We start from the raw sequence: 17,105 nt of genomic DNA on the forward strand, positions 1-17,105 counted from the left end.
CCCCATGTACACAAACCCTTAGTCTCCTTTTAGCTTCCTTCTCCAAAGCTCTGCCTCATTTCTTTTCAATACTGGCAGGCTGAGATGACAAAAGTCAAAAGGTACAGAGGTCATGGACAATCAAGAAGACTGAACTGAAATAGACAATAGCCTTTAACACAACCACAAGACATCTGACTGCTCTGTTCTTTCCAGCACTCTGCAGAGCAAAATGGGTAAGAGGAACTGCCCCTGGGTTGTGTGCAAATTGCAACGACCACCTGACCACAAGCATGTTTAGACACTGGCATTTGAGCAGCAGGCACCCGGTTTGGTCAGTCATCGTTTAATATGTGTACAGTTAAACTAAAATATTTTCTAATCAATATAGCGCAACGTGAATGTTTCACTGGTGGCTTTGGCACGAGGAAGAATGAGCAACCAGGTAGCTCACGCTGATTGAGACAGAACACAGGAAAACATAAAACCCCAACTTCAAAACAAGCAGCAAAATTATTCAGCTCGCACCTTGTCACTAAACAGCAATTTACCTTCAAAGGTCATTTGTTTTCCTTTTCACTCAGTGCACAGAATTCTCCTTTTGACTTCAGTATCCCAATCTGGCAGCAACAATCCCGCTATTATTCCACAGATTATACCTGGAGCATTTGCAGAACGCCTAGATATCGTTTCTTTATTTGTCCATCATAAGATGCGTGACTGCAGTTCTCTAAAGGCAAGAAGCCGTGGTCACTAAGGTTGGTGTCCATTATGCCAGTGCAAATCTAGAGTTCCTCTGGATTTACATCAGTGCAAATGAGAGCAGAATCTGTCCCAAAGCCCAGTAGCCAAGTCTCAAAGCGGTCAGGCTGCTGAAAAACATGAGAGATGGGAGCAACGACCCAAAAGTGCACTGAGGGCATGTCTACACTAGAAACTTAAGTCGACCTATCTTAGGTGGTGGGGGGTGGAGGAGGGCTGAGAGCCTGGGATCTCGGCTCCACATGCAACTCCCTGCTGGGAATGTGGCTGCCCAGTGGGAGCTGTGAATTTAACAAGCATGACAGCCAACAGCCGATATAAGTAATGCAGTGTCTACACAGACACTGTGTCACCCTAACTACACCAACATAAGCCCTAAGCCTCTCTGATGGACGTGGAGTTACGATGTGAGTATAGTCAGACACTTACATCGACGGCAGCAAGGCTGTAGTGCAGGGGCGGGCAAAATTTTTGGCCTGAGGGCCGCATTGGGTTTTGGAAATTGTATGGAGGGCTGGTTAGGGCCCAGCCCCCACCTCCTATCTGCCCCCTGCCCCGCGACTCCTGCCCCATCCAACCCCCCCTGTTCCCTGACCGCCCCCTGGGACCCCTGCTCCCTCTCCCCTGACTGCCCCCGGACTGCCGCCCCTAACTGCCCCCTGCTGCCCCATCCAACCCCTCCTCTCGTTCCTGACTGCCCTCCCTAGGACCCCTGCCCCATCCAACCACCCCTTCTCCCTGACCGCCCCCGCACCCCTCGCCCCTAACTGCCCACCACCACCCCATTCAACCCCCCCTGCTCCCTGTCCCCTGACTGTCCCCTGCAGCCCCATCCAACCCTCCCTCCTTCCTGACTGCCCCCCGGGACCCCTGCCCCCATTCAACCCCCTGTTCCTGCCCTGACCCCTATCCACACCCCCGCCCTCTGACCACCATCCCGAACTCCCCTGCCCTCTATCCAACCCCCCACCCACCCCGCTCCCTGCTCCCTTACCGTGCTGCCTGGAGCACCAGGGGCTGGCGCCGGGCCACGCCACCTCCGCCACCACCACCGTGCAGCCCAGAGCACCGGGTCAGGCCGGGCTCTGCAGCTCACTGCCCCAGGAGCTCCCAGCCCCACTGCCCAGAGCATTGCGCCCGGTGGTGGAGCGAGGTGAGGCTGCGGGGGAGGGACAGCGGGGGAGGGGCCGGGGGCGAGCCTCCTGGGGCAGGAGCTCAGGGGCCGGGGAGGAGGGTCCCGTGGGCCGGATGTGGCCCGCGGGCCGTAGTTTGCCCACCTCTGCTGTAGTATGTCCACCGACACAATTAGGCGGAGGTAAGCTGCCTTAGGTCGACCTAACTCTGTAGCCTCATTTAAAGCAACGGGAGGAGAATTTCTGGGGCTTGAAAGTGGGGGAAGGGGGAGCTGTTCCTTGTGGTGGATGCATCATGCTTGTTTTAAATAGTGCACTTTGGAAGGAAATGCTACTCTGGTGAGCAAAGGGCAGCACCTGGCACCGGTCACTTGAAATTGACTCCATCGGACAATTCTGCCTATCCCATAAAATGGACACAATTTGGAAAGCAAGAGACCCAGGAGTACGTTATTCAGAACAGTGCAATGATGAAAAAGACACAGCGAGGGGGCAACACAGAATTCTTCCTCCTTGGCTCTGGGGGTGACAGGGGAGAACAGGTGGGAAGACTTGGTGCTGGTGGATGGGGCAATGAGACCCTTTTTCCACATATTTTTAGATAATGAGGGATTCAGCCTGCAGTCGTTACTCAGGTGAGGTCGATGAGGAGGTTGATGAGGCAGATGCATAGAATGGCTACAGGAACGGCCATTAGTCTGGCGAGGGCTTCTGCATTCTTGTTAAGCACAGGACAGGTACGCGGTGACTGGTGCACGCGCTGGAGCAGACGATGCACATCTGGAGCTATTACCGTATGTGCCCCCCAGCACGTCAATGGCTTCCAAACACTCTTCCCAGGGAGGGCACATTCTGCAGCCCCCGAACGCCGCCAGACATACCGACACAGGTGGGGCCGTTCAGGCAAAGGGCTGTCCCTTCTGCCCTGGGTGAATCTAGTGGGACCAAAGCTAGCCCGAGAGAACGGACCCACGTTGCAAAATTGGAAGTCTCTCATGTCGTCCAGGACTGGCTGTATCGAGAGTTTGACTTCACGCCCGTCTCTCTCTCTCAAAAACTCATTCCTACAACGGGGTATCTTACCGAGCTCACGGAGAGAGGCCTCCTCACCGCGCCTCTGCTCTGCTCCCCAAATCACCTCAGGAGGGCAGCAGAGTTGGGCTCTGCTGTCGAACACGCCGACTTGACAAGAAAAATCGTTATCCAGAGGGGTCCATTCAAGCAGCAGGGGGAGAGAGCAGGGTGGGGTGAGATCACCTCTTCTGTGACTCTGGGGCTGGCTTGCTCCTTCTCAGTAGAAATCTGAAATGCTCCCTCCACTTTCAGTCAGAGTGAGACTTTGGCCCCAGCCTCCCTTGAGCCCCAGGGTGGCTTTTGAAACACCCTCCATGAAATGGGTTTGGATGGCGGAGTTGTCCTGCTCAGGCAAGGCTGTTGAGCATGATCTTCCCAGGACACTCCTGCTGCTGTTACAGACAAATGTTACCTTATAGACTCTCTCTCTCTTACACAGAAGTAACACAACCCAGGACTGAGAGCCAGTGGCACCCCCTGACGCGCGCACACACTTTACAGAGGACTGATTGTAAAACAATTCACAATGGACTTGTTAATACTGGAGGATTTTTGATTGTGTTTCACTCAGAGCCCTGGGCGTTGGGACCACTCTGCACAATCTGCAGCGGCTTTTACTGGGCGCTCGGCGATGTCGGCCAGAGATCCAGTCCTCCTTACACTCCCTCCTCCTCCACGTAGGTCGAAGGAAACCAGCCAATCTGCAGCAGAAAAGGAACAATGAGCAGAACTCCTTGGGCATGGATATGCAAAGAGACCCACCCAAACTGAGCAGAGAGACATTTTCCTCATAGAATGGGCTCCATCATCCCACCATTTATGTTGCCCCAGAAGTCTGGTACTGTATCCGTAGAGCTGACACATATACAATATCTTGCTCCCAGCTACGTGGGACTGAGACTTTAGTCTGGGTGGAAGAGCACTTGGTTCTCCAGCATGGTCCAATAATGAGAATATGGGACAGAGTCAGACTAGGTTCTAGTCCTGACTATGCTACTGATTCTGGCTGTATACAACCTGGGGCAAGTCATTTATCCACTGTGCCTCAGTTTCCCCCATTACTAAAAAAGGAATAACAAACCACCCCGTCGGAGGGCTGCTATGTGGATTAACTCAATAGTGTCTGCAAAGTCTGACAGGAGGCACTGTAGAAAGACAGTGCATTATTGTGATCAGCATCATTAGACTGTGGAGTAATCTCCCTGGGGACACCATCGCTCGTACCCAGTACAATTGCTAATGTCTATGATTCTCAGCCATGGACTTTCAGAGCCATTCTTGTGTCAGTTCCCAGCATAAAGCCAAAAGGAGGATCAGATTCTGATGCCTGCTGTGTCTGTGAGACTGGCCCTCATGCCGTTCCCGGCCCCTGTGCTGCTCTAAATTTAAAAATCGCTGCCAGGTGCTGTGCTTTTGAAGGCTGGACTTGTGGGGATAATTTTACAGCATTGGCCAAGGACTACCTCTACCAGAAGGAGGAATGGTATGCTGCTAGATTGCATGGCAAAGGGAAGCAGGCCAGAGAAGTCCATTGCTTTCCCAGGCAGGAATCCAACTGCGGAGCTGCAACCCTGGTTTCTTGAAGTCTTTTCCATGTGTCCAGCCTTTAGCTGGTGCACAATTCTCTCTTACTAAAGGCGTGTAGAGAACATACGCTGTACCCATCCTAGCACAGGTAGACAGGAAGGAGAGACATGCCAAAACCTTAGGGTACATACCTCACACAGCTCTCTACATGCCCAAGCCACGTCTCCCAGGGTCTACACTGCTCTTTTTACAAGGGTGGTGTCCCACTCCCTCCTTTCCTCCAGCAGGAAAGGCTCCAGCCGCGGGGAAAGGCTCTGGCAGGGGTAGGCAGCGGGGAAAGGCATCCAGCAGTGATGAGTCCCCCCCCCGGCCAGAGCCTTTTTCTGCCACACATAGCTACACGCTGCAGTGTGGACACAGCCTGCTTTTCACTGCAGCATGTACCTGTACATACAAGACACGCTGCCGACAGTGTAGACAAGGCCTAAGCTGAAACTGGGTTTCATACAGGGTTGTCCATAAGGCAGTGTGGTCTGGAGGAACAAGCACAAAACTGGGACTCGGGAAGTCCTGGGTTCTAATCTCACTGCTGTCACCTATTCATTTCAACACCTTTGTCAAGTCACTTTCCTTGTCTCGGTTTTCCCCATCTGTAAAATGGGGCTAATACTTACTCTTCCACCTCCTGAGTTTAAAAACAGGGGAAAGGCAAAGCTTCCCTCGCCCTCCTCCCTTTTTTTTTAAAAAATAAAATTAGATTTTAATTTGGAAAATTCTGACCCGCTCTATTAGCCAATCCACATCTAAACACACCTGCTATTCTAAAAAGGCAAAGTAGCATTATTTAAATATAAAAGAACCCTCATCTTGCCATCACTTACTCTTCCATTTGTTTCTCCCTTCCACCATCCCTGGTCCCCGCCTATCCTGCTGTAGATTTTCACCACGTCGCCCTCTCGCAAAGAGAGCTCTCGCATGTCCCGTGCGGCGAAGTTGTAGCGTGCCACGGCCGTCCCTATGACTGGAGGCGTGACCACTGCGGGTGGACAAGGAAAGGGAATTAAATGTCTGCACTGTCGTGCAAGATCATCTGAAGCCTGGGAAAAGCTAGACTGTGTTCAACCTGGGTTTTTACCAGAGTCCTCATTTCCCTTGCAAGATCAGGGCAGAAAACAGCTCTGTGGACTAAGACAGTCAATTAGATATTGAGGTGGCTTTATTTTAATCCTTCAGCCATGTGTGAATTGGAATTGCATGGTTATATCAGATTTCCAAGGCTGGGTTTTCCATTATCAACATCTCATTGGTCTCATAATGGGTCTCAATCAGTTGCATCACCCCTCTAGTCATTGGATATAAAACTTTGAAGGACACCCAGGAAAGGGACTATCTACTGTGCATGCGTGTGTGTGTGTGTGTATAGTATATATATATAATCTCATTGTCAGGTGTTGCTACAGGTGACTGGGTCAAGGGGGAAGGGAGATAAAAGCAAAGGTTTTATAAAAATAAAGGGAACAAGAAAAATCTATTTCAAAGTTATCCCCATCTCTAGTTGTTGCTTTACTGCTCTGACATCTAATGGGTCACTTCATTTAAGGGAGATTCTACAAAGCAATTTATATTTAAACGACCTCTTTATTAGCTGTTGGGATTAGCCCCAATGGCAGATTCTCTCAATGGCACTGAGATAAGGAACCTGTAAATTGCAATACAAGGACTGACCACCTAGGGTGGTGTTTTGGGACAGCGCCCAAAATAGATGCTTTGGTGAAAAGGCCCCTTTTTGGGACACAGTTTTTCAACAATATCCTAGCAAATGGGAATTTCTTCCTGATCCTAGCTCATAATCAGTTTGTAGACCGCACACTTCAGAGCACAACGTCAGCAGAACTGCAGATGCTATTCTTATTAACAGACATCGCTAACCCTTTTTTAGAAACTGTACTAATATAGTTAGTTCAGAAGGACCAGAAACTGGTCATCAATTTACAGCATGCAAGTGGCATTCCATTACTAACATCTTCCCCAGGATTAGGAATTGAACAGTACTCGATTGTAGCAAATGGTGCAGACCTCAGTTGTGTCAGGCCACGAAGAAGGGGGTTATCTCCTTTAGCACACAGGTTGCAAAGGCGATATGGAAAACGTACCACCTGCATTTTCTGCAGTATTGTCCTGCAGGTTATACAGACAGAGAGAGTCAGGGGGTTTAAATGATGGGAAGGGACATGGTTATAGCAGTGATCATGCTCTCAGAGTCACAGGCAAACAAAGGGGCAAAAAGGTGTTTAAGTTTACAAAAAAAATTTTTTTGCTGCTGTTTGTTTCTATGAAACTGTCCTTTAGTCTTAAGGACTTTTCAGTTTCAAAACTGTTTACAATTTTAAATGTTTTGCAAACCGAGGTTAAACTGGGTTTGGAGGAGGAAGCTTTGCCCAGGTTTTCAGCGCTCAGGATGTAAGGAGATGCGGATGGCAACAGACAATTAACACATAGAAAATACATTTACTGCAGGGCTCATTTGGCCTAGTAAGAGTGCCAGGCTGGAGAACAGAGTGTGATAGATGAAAGCTTTGAACTCTTTCACCAGAAGCGTGCTCAGAGCTGATTTTTTGGTATCAATTTCATTCACTTGCAGGTTTCAGATTTCACAGGAAAGCTCTTGGGAGAAGGAATCTTTCTTTTAAAGTTATGTAACCAAGCATGGCAGGAATAAGACGTAATTTTCACTGTCCACGCTAATGAAAATGCAAAAAGTTAAAAGGCATAAACAGCGAGAAGCAATTGGGTTCTAAACGCCTTTTTCACTTCTGACCATTTAAGGTGTCGCTGGTACCACAGGAGAAGGAAGATGCTTGTTTGATGCACGTTGGAGTTGAATATTGTTCCAACATTTTATAGGGGATTCCATCACTTTTTGACATCATGGGCTCCTCCCAGCTGCCCTAATTATGACGCTACTGAGCATGCTCGGACATTAGAGCTCAAAAACGGCTGGAAATGAATGTTCTATTATTATAGCAAGGAAAACAACAGTCTTTAAAATGGTGTGATGCCAATGTTCCATTCTACGAGAGACACAGGAAACACGGGTCAAGCTTGAAGTATATCATGAGATCCCAACCCACTAGATTTAGATTTCTTTTTTCTGCCCCCATCCCTTTTCTCAATATTTAATTCACTGTGTTTTCCTATTTGGTTTCTTGCATTTTTCGGGTTACCAGATTCTGCCCCCAGCTGACAAACCCAAGGAGGGCCAATACCTTAGCTGGATTTTTTATATAGATGGGGAGGGACAGCAGGGGGTGGATCCCACTGCGGATGGCTTTCAAGCTGATACCGTTTGTGTCCTGTCAAAAAGCAGGCAGAGGCCCTGCTGCCCTAGGGATGGCCAGTAGATGGTGCTCTCTTCTCTAGAACCGAAGGGGCTATATACCTGACCAGAAAGGAGCGGAGGGATTCGGAGAAGAAAAGTTGAGGCCCTGAGGACTGAGAAAAGAAAAGTTGTAGGAAGCGCAGGAAGCTGCAAAGAGGTTAGAAACAGAGGCAGAAGAACAAGAATTAAAAAGGAAATTAAAAATCCATAGTGCAGAAGCAGGTTGCAAAAAAGAAAACCCTAAGCATGCAGCAGTTCTGGTTCAGGAGCCTCCGCTGTGGCTAAATTAAGGCAGGAAAAGCTCTGGGAGGACGTAGGATACATCTGCATAGTCAGACTACAATGGGCCAGATTCTCCTCCTGCTTACACGGGTGTAAATCAGGAGTGAGTCCATTGAAGTCAGTGGGCCCAATTCTCCTCTTGCATTCACTGGTGTAAATTGGGAGCAACTTGCCATTGAAGAAAAATGGACAGAGCCGGTTAAACATTTTTGGTTGGGGAAAAAAAAAAAGTTTTTTTGATGGAAAATGCCTTTTTAACCCAAATGAAAACGTTCACAAGCAAAATTCATTTTTGGTTGAAATGTTTTGGTTTTCAAAGGCAAAAAGTGTTAAATAAAAAAAAGTTAGTTTTTTGGGTAAAAATATCCACTCTTCCCCTCTTTTTTGGGGGGGGGGGGAGTAAAAAAGCAAGAGAAAAACGTTTTTTTAATCACCAAAATGAAACTTTAAAAAAAAAAAACATTTTGGAAAAAATGGAGAAATTTTTTTTCCCCAAGTCTTCAATCAAAAAATAAAATATTTCACAGGAATTTTCTATTGTAATTTAAAGGTTCATTTGTTTAGGAATTTTTCACACAGTATATTTACCATGTTTTTGACTAGGTCTAACAAATCCTAGGGGTATCAACCGGCATAAGTGACACCAGAATCAGGGCCAGTAAAACTGACATATGGATGCTTGTACAGATAGAGAAGCGAAAACCTTGTGTGTCTCAGAGGTGAAGCAAGTTCTTCTCTTCATGCTGATTGGCTTCAGTCCTTTTATATTTATTTATTTAGAGCAAAGGACTTGAAATTTCTCACACTGCAGTTGTTGACCTCAGAGATGTTTTGACACAGGACAATTACACTCTTTATAGCAATATGGGCCTGATCCTGCCACATGCTAAGCACTCTCCACTCCTCACCTCAGCTTACGCATGCTTTTTATCTTGCAAAACTGTGGCCAGATCATTATCCTAAAGGGTTTGGAAAAGCGGTGGAGGGATGACTCACTGGAACTCCTTCCCCCACAAAAGAGTCACAGACAATAAAGGAATCATGTTTGAAACAAGAAATCAAAAGCAGTTAACAAAGACCAAAGAGAAACCCCCCAACTGGGCTTTCCTAGGAGCCTGGCCTTCTTAAAGGCAAACTCCCCACAAATGCCTCCCATGCAACCAATCCAAGAGCCCTTCCTCTCAGCATCCAGGGGGGAGAGATGGACGTTGAGCTTGCACTCATGCACTTGACAAGGAACCTGGCTAGTTAAGACTCAGGGTCATGGGTTCAAATCCCATACTGGGCACATTTCTTTCCAGAGGTCAGGCTAAATGATCTCACAGTCCCTTCTGGCCTTAAAGCCTATGCATCCCCTTTGTTCACTGGGAGACCAGATAGAGCTCCTACATCTATCACACAGGTATTTCTTAAAAGGGGAACCAGAGGGGTGGCTGTCCATGAAATATCTGGGCTGTTGTAGATGCAATTCACCATCCTAGGTACGCTGGGTTTTACCTGGGGAGCGAGTGAAGGATCTGGAGGTAGAACGTTCTCGGGATTTATATGGATATTTTAATGTTGTATCCAGCTGTTTAAAGCTCTCCTTCAGAGAGTGGGCCTGGTAGTATTCGACCAATTCCTAGAGAGAACACACCGAGTACATGTGATCACCGACAGGGCTAAGCGTGGCTCCGGAAAAGCAAGTCACGCGCACAGTGAGAAAAGCAGATTCAAAAACGTACCAAAAGGCTTTCAAATTTTTTGGCTTCTGTGATGTGAATCCAGTTGTCTTTCTCCACCACCTTAATGTGCTTGACTTCCTCGTTAAACCTGTGACAACAATCGCAGCCGGCACTTCAGAAACACTCCGACCCTTATCTGTCAGCTTCTGTCCTGCCGTGTATTAGCATGTAGCACTCTGCCTCCTCCCAACGCTCTGTGACCATCACCCGCGTGGCTCAACCCCCCGGCAGGTGCATCAGCCTTATCCCTTTCCCAGATGGCGAATCGAAAGCACAGGTGTTCAGTGACCAAGGGAACCGGTGTCAGAGCTGGGAAAAGAACTCAGCGGTCGAGCTGGGTGCAGTGTTTAGGGCGAACAATCTATTTGCCAAAAAGTGCAGTGCTGGGCGACCCAGAACTATTCATGAATTTGCCAAACAGTTTCAGCCCCAACAAAATTTTCTGGCGTCATTCAGGAAACGGCCAGAGGAGGTGGGAATTGTGGCCGTGCTGCCTCCCTTATCGTTTTTAGCCCAGCGGTCAGAGCACCCACCGGGCACGTGGACGACCCAGGTTCAGTTCTCCCCTCCGTCGGATGTGGAGCCGGGATTTGAAAGTGGGCGTCGTTCACTGCAGGAGATGCTCTAGCCAATGGGCTACGGGATATGCTAGAGCGAGTCTCTCCTGTTGAAGCTGTTCCGTTACGTATAAATAATTAAATGAGAGACAGCATGTAGTGTCCTGGTGCCTTACCAACCACTCTGAATGTTCACGATACGCCAGATTAACCTGGTGGCTACACAGCAGCATGCCAGAGCTCTCAACGGGGCCTTTACTTTAAAGGCCAATACTTTAATAATCCGGAAATCCTCACGTTTAAACAGTCCAGTACCAATCTCTAACCAGCACTTCGTCTGTGTGCGCTCTTTTACTTCACAGGGGTTCCTTACGGGGAACCTCTACGAAGCCAAACCCAGCAAGACCTAGACTATCTCGTCCTACAAATGGGCACCTGTACTAACGAGTCTTAAAACATAGGACTCCAAGTCAGGTAGATCAGTGGGACGGCACTTGACATTTCAAATCTGAAAGGGAAAAGGAAGCGTTTTCTGTAGACAGCTTACCTGATGTCTAAGGCAATCAGGCTGTCATTAAAATCACAAGCTTTCCTCCAGTGCAGAACCAGAGGAGAGTATAGCTTATCGGTCCAGCATGGTCAATTTCACACCCCGGAGACACCAGCTCAATGCCTTGCGCTGTTACCCAGCAGTCACTTACCACCTTGTCTGAGCTCCATTAACATAAGCACGCATTGCTATACTCACTTAATACTGATGGCAAAGCGCTCAGCCTCCGCTGGTCTCTCTCGAATCAGGTACGTCCCGCTGGCATGCGACTTCAGCAGGTTGTCTGTCTGTTGCCTCTCCATGTTCCCTGCAAACCTAAAGGAACACTCCCCATTAGGTGCTGAGATCACAGAGCGGCCAACTACTGACTGTAGGTTTGGCTGACAAGGCTCTGTCTGGTAACACAGGATTTCTACTGCATTTTGAATTGGGCCAGGGTCAAAACGTCTACAATCATCCCTCCTGACTGGTGCAGCTCCCTAACTGGCAGGTAACAGGGACCAATCAATTACCTTTCCTGGTTATTGCATGAGCCCACAAGCCACACATTACACCAACAGCTGTTGGGTTTTTTTAAAATAAGCTCATGCGGACTTTACAGTCACTGGTTATCTCCTGATCTTCCCCACAGAGCATCCTGGATGGCAACACGCTCCAAAGATGAGCAGCCTGCTTGCTGATACCAGGCACAGACATACCGTGTCACCCTGACACAGCACAGAACCGGAAGACCTAGCAGCAAGCCTTCTACAAGACCACTACAATCCGGTCCAATCCTGGGGGCACTTGCTGCCAAGTGTCAAGTGACCTGAATTCCCACCGTAGTCACTGGGAGCCCAGGGTCCTCAGCACTAGGGAGAGGTAGGAACAGAGCTGGGCCAGTGGTGAGAGCTTTTAAATCCTCAGCCTCCAAAAGTGTCTTCTTAAAAGGAAGCAATGACTATCAATACAGTTCATGTCAAACTCCTGTTTCCGGGAGATAGAGCTAGCCATCTTCTAGGTCAGAGCCTCCCTGGGTGAGATTTTCAAAGCTACAAAGGCCGGTTTGGTACCCACCTTTCAATGGGAGTTGGGCACTGAACTCTCCTTTGACAATCTCCTCTGTTAGCTGGACAGCAGTAAGGACATTGACTGCGGTCAAGTCGGACAAAAGATACCATCTTGGATGGGTGTGAAGCTCACAGCATGAGTACTCATGGGGGGACTTCCTTGATTTGCCAGGTTATCCAGGCATGCAGGTAATTTTAATTTATGGGGTTTTTTATATTAATATTTGAAAATAAGTTTTAACAAAAAAATCCATTTTTAAAGGTCAGGAGAGGGAAGGGTGATTAAGAGAGAAAGGGGGTCTGATCAAACCCTTTATAAGTAGGCAAAAAAGTGACCAGAGATACTTAAATGGCAAGTAACTGCTTTGCAAGTTAAGAGAAAAGCTTTAATGGTGCAGAGGGCAGCCCCTTCCCGTCTTTGAAGTCTTTTGCTTTTATACTGTTCCTAGAGAGCCACCTTGATTGGGAATGAGTCCCAAGGTGCACAGATTTCAATGAAAAACTTCTTGGGGTTGTTGGACTCATGAAAGTAAAGAACGGATACCAATGGACAGAACAAGAGGGAAGGGCAAGTGAAGAGCAAGCTTCTCCTGCAAAGATCTGCCAATGCCCTACACTAACTTCCAACATCCTTCTCCTGAGAAGGGACCTGCCAGCCCAGCCAAATCCTCAGCAGGCAAAGTAGCAAGAGATCAACAAATGCATTTCCCATCTGTGCTCTGATCCAAAGCCCACTGCAGTCCATGTAAAAGGAGTCCCATTGATTTCAACTGGTGTTGGATCAGCCTCTGAAGTCGGCATTCAAACTCAAGTCTTCGGAATGGAAATGCTAATGCACCAACTGACGATGTACAGGAGCCCTGAGACTTTCAGGCAAATAGGGCTAAAATGGCATAGTCAGGGGACGGGGGGACAGGAGGGAGGATGAGGGGAGCTTCCAAAGTGCATTCATAATTTATCCCATAGCGGATTTGTGACAAAGTAATGGAATTAAAGGGTAACACCAATCCATCTTTATGTCTGTAGTAAAGCATTTCTATCAGAACGTCTCATTTAATGACTGACTCACCAAGGGTACGCTGTGTAGTCTATTTCTCTCGAAGGAGGCCGGCTGATGGGAGCCTAGAGCAAAGAGAACACTGCTTATTACTGTGGGGCGCAGATCCTGATTAGGTTATAGATCGTCTCGGAGACGCTCCTCCATACAGGAGCGTTTTTATGTGCCAAGCATTTTATGTGTTATTGGCCTCAGAGTCAGAGGAAGAGGGTTATAATCAACTGCTTCTCTCGTTGGCACACACACGCAAACCAGCTGTGCCAAGTGTATTGGGTATTTTGATTTATCTGACCCGTTTGCGGTCTACGTGAGGCGACACGCTGCAGTGAAAAGCAGGCTGCGTTCACGCTGCAGTGGGGTGTTATACGAGACAGGTTCCAGCAGGGAGACACTGTGCTGCTTGGGCAGGTAGAGACCATGCAGGGCAGGACTTTGGAGCTGTGCTCTGGCTCCGCTCCAGCTCCAGGCAAAAACCTGCAGCTCCACTGCTCCGGAGCTGCTCCGGGCTCCACTCCAAAGCCCTGGTGCAGGGTACCTACCCTAAGGTTTTGGTGTGTCTTTGCTCCACTCAACTAAGCAGGGGCTTGCTGCCCACACTGCTATTTATACCCATGCTAGAGGGGCATGCAATACATGCCCCCGTAAGTGTAGACATAGCCTAAAAGTAATTAAAAGCTTTTAAAACTTGTCAACAACCAACCACCACTTAGCTTCTCTCAAGTGCAATTTCAAAGCACCTGACAGTGCTGGGTTAGCATTATCCCTAAGCTGCAGATGGAAAAATCAGGGCCCACAGAGGTAAGCAAGCTTGCTCAAGGTCATGCAACAAGCTAGGGGTGATGCTAAGAAGAGAACCCAGATCTTCTAGACTCCCAGAGTACGGCAGTGCCCTATCCACTGGACCATGCTGCATTGCCCGCTGGCTGAAAACATCTTTCCCTTCACAGCCCCCAACCCGTTTTTATTTCTGTTAATGTTTTGGGACAATCTTTTTCTTAGTCCAAGCACAAATGTAAGGCAGTGGGGGGCAGATGCACCAGAAGTTATCCCCGACCAACACTGGCCCCTTGGCAGCACGGCTTGTGGTCTAAAGATTATACAAATAGCCCCACAAGCCAGCAGGCCAGGAAGTTGGCATCTGGGTCATACCGTGGCCAAGCACATCACCCAAGCAGACTAAAAGCCTGAATAGGAAGAATGCATTTACTACAGTACTAAAGATATGTTAGTATTAAAGTAATATGTTATATGGGGCTTGGGCATACTCCCCTAAAATGTGCCAGAACAGGTGCAGACAATGAGCATGGCTGAGTTGGGCGGTGGGGTTTGTGAATGAAGACAGCAGATTTGGAAAGAAGCCCAGGTTGGAAAATTAGGCACTGACTTCTGGCTGTCACACATCTCTGTGCTAAAGCACTTGTTAAAATGCAGTTTAACAGAATGCAGAAGTTAAAGGTGCAAGGGCAAGGAACCGGGTAATTGCAATAGGAGTGAGGGAAGAGTGTGCTAAGGGAGAAATGAAGTGCGTGTTACACTAAGGACAGCACACAATAAGCATGGGACGTCTGCAATGGCTGTGCAGCGTGAGTAGAGAATTCACTTACTCAGGAGACTCATTTACTCTAAGGGCCCAAAGTTCACAGGAGTTAATGGAACGATCAAGCCCCTAAACCCAGTATGGGTCAAATTTAGGGTTTAGGGCTGGACTGAAGAATACCAGGCTCCTCTTATTGGGTACATGCTAATGATCTACATTCCTCCAGTCCTTTCATAACTGCTAGCAAATGGTTCACATTCACTGGCTCAGTTTCGGTTAATTGGGAGAAAATGGACAATTAAATTAATAGATAGGACTTCATTTGGTTACACATTAACACAACCACACAACACATTAGAGATCTTCAAGACAGGGCCACTATTAAGGTACAAAGCACCACCTAAGGTAATTCTTTTAGCCTGATAAATAACCATGGCTGTGTCCCTTTAAGTGAAATAATTTGCAGACTCCATCTAGTGTTCCTGGCTGACCTTGAGCCTCCTTCAGAAATCTCCCCCAACACATTCTTCAGTCCTCCATGACTGAGCCAGGCCTGCAGGCAAAACTCACACTGCTATAGTCTCTTCTAGGCCTAGCTGGAGGTCCCAGACAAAGCAGCGTGTGAAGTTACACTCTGGAGAAAGGCATCTGTCCAAGCCAGCACCATGTGATGAACTTTCCCATTTTGAGCATAAATATTCACCCATCTCAAACAAAATCCCGACAGCAAGGAAGACAGTTCCCAATTGTGGCTTACACCAGTGACATCCAGAGTGACTCCAATAAGCAGAGATACTCCAGCTGGATGCCGGTGTACAGCCCATGATTTGAGTTGTCTTGCTTTAGGAGATGGGCCACAAGCCAAACCAAGCTTGGAGGTGTTAGGCTCAGGTCTGTTTTTATGCACTTACCCTAGCGTCCACAGGACAGGGCTTCACCGATGAACTGGGAAAATAACCAGACTTCTTTGTCTGTATTAACCTCCCCTGTAAATAAAATTTAACGTCAGCACTGTGCCAAAGAAATTTGATTCTTTGCTCCAGTTTTGGAGAACTGCATATGTTATATCTGCCTGCCACAAGCTGAAAATATGCCTCAGAGAATTTATTTGGATGATGGCTTGCAAACTCCAGTGAATAAAAGTGCAACGGGGGAAATAAATAAGTAAGAACTTTACAACTAGCCAGTAGCCTCTGCATAAGGACTTCTGAACATTTCCAAAGAACAGCTTCACTCACTTCCCACCACTGTGAGTCCGGGTCCCCTCTTAGCAGTTCTATTATGTCCCCAGTCTGAAACGTTAACACTGGCTTTCCTGGGTGAGCTGGGTTGCCATGGTAATTCTGAACTGCCACCATTTTAGGACCTAGAAAGAGGAGGGAAGACGACAAGACCATTGTTACGACAACACCATCCTGTGAGCTACTAACCCAGAGAACATTAGCGGTCAGGATTTACTGGTGTAGCTCATTCATGCACATGGCATGGCGCCTCGATTTGCTCAAGCTAAAGGGTTAACATGAGAGAGTCTGGCAAGTAAAACATTGGGGGCAGATAACGATGGGCCAAACTGAACCCTAGCTCCAAACTCGGGGCAAAAGATGGCACCTGTCTTGGAACCTTGTAGTCTCAGTCAGGCTTTAGTTGGGCAGCAACAAGCCACTCGCGAATCATCACAGGCTGAGTGACACAGACTGGGATTTCTGAGGGGACAAGGATTTAGGCACCCAACTCCCAGTGAATTTTGATGGGATTTGGGACTGACATTCTCAGCCAGTAGCCATCTGTGCTGTGAATGATCATATGTTAAATATTCCTCCCCTGCCGCACTCAACTGACAATATTTATCTTAGCACCCTTTTTTTCAACTGCTTTTACCTCCCTCTTGCCCCAGCTAATGGGAGCAACATGCTCGTGCTCAAAATGTTCATGTCGCCAGCTTGGATTAAGAGGACTTTTCCCCTTGGACATGCTTTCCTTTAAGCGAAAGAGGCACAAAAGGGAGGTGTGTCTTTTCTTGCAAGCTGGGGCATTCAGGACTATCTCAGGGCCCTGATCTGCATTAATCTTGAACAAGGGAAAATGTAACAGGGACCAGAGTGAATAATGATACTGACAGAAGATAACATCAGGAGCTACGGAGTGAGTTATCACAACCTCAATACAGCCACACTTATACAGCCCTCACTGCCAGAGAATCTGAGCACCTCCCAGTCTTTCATGTATTTATCTTCAGAATCCCTGGGAGACTGGGCAGTGCTGTTGTCCCCATGATACACGTGGGAACTGAGAGGCAGCTAAGTAACTGGCCCAAGGCCACACAGCAAGTCTGCGGTGGAGCAGTGACCTGAGCCTGGGTCTCACAAGTCCTAAGCTAGGGCTGAAACCATTGGACCATCCTCCTCTATCTCCACCATAAGTGTGAGGGCACATGCCTGTGAGCAGAAGGAGGGTTACCCCAGTCTCCTGGCTTCTTAAGGTTTGTCTACATAAGA

At 48.0% G+C, this 17,105-nt stretch overlaps 1 protein-coding gene across 8 annotated transcripts in view; it reads right to left on the reverse strand.

Moving 5' to 3' along the window:
* Positions 1–1,727: 1,727 nt before the first annotated feature.
* VAV2 (vav guanine nucleotide exchange factor 2) overlaps positions 1,728–17,105 on the reverse strand; it is a 314,011-nt gene continuing 298,633 nt past the window's right edge. For 5 of the 8 annotated variants that reach the window (XM_075120343.1, XM_048823163.2, XM_048823166.2 and 2 more), the window contains 9 exons: positions 15,849–15,976; positions 15,522–15,596; positions 13,086–13,138; positions 11,166–11,282; positions 9,861–9,948; positions 9,634–9,757; positions 7,915–8,001; positions 5,357–5,511; positions 1,728–3,649 (listed from right to left, as the gene is read on the reverse strand). In XM_075120343.1, the coding sequence (XP_074976444.1) occupies positions 3,605–3,649; positions 5,357–5,511; positions 7,915–8,001; positions 9,634–9,757; positions 9,861–9,948; positions 11,166–11,282; positions 13,086–13,138; positions 15,522–15,596; positions 15,849–15,976 (872 nt within the window). In that variant the 3' untranslated portion in view covers positions 1,728–3,604. Of the gene's footprint in view, positions 3,650–5,356; positions 5,512–7,914; positions 8,002–9,633; positions 9,758–9,860; positions 9,949–11,165; positions 11,283–13,085; positions 13,139–15,521; positions 15,597–15,848; positions 15,977–17,105 lie in introns of those variants that run through there. The other 3 variants (XM_048823167.2, XM_048823169.2, XM_075120344.1) reach the window with 2 other exon arrangements.

The sequence above is a fragment of the Caretta caretta genome, chromosome 16 (assembly GCF_965140235.1).
Source record: "Caretta caretta isolate rCarCar2 chromosome 16, rCarCar1.hap1, whole genome shotgun sequence".
NCBI lineage: Eukaryota > Metazoa > Chordata > Testudines > Cheloniidae > Caretta > Caretta caretta.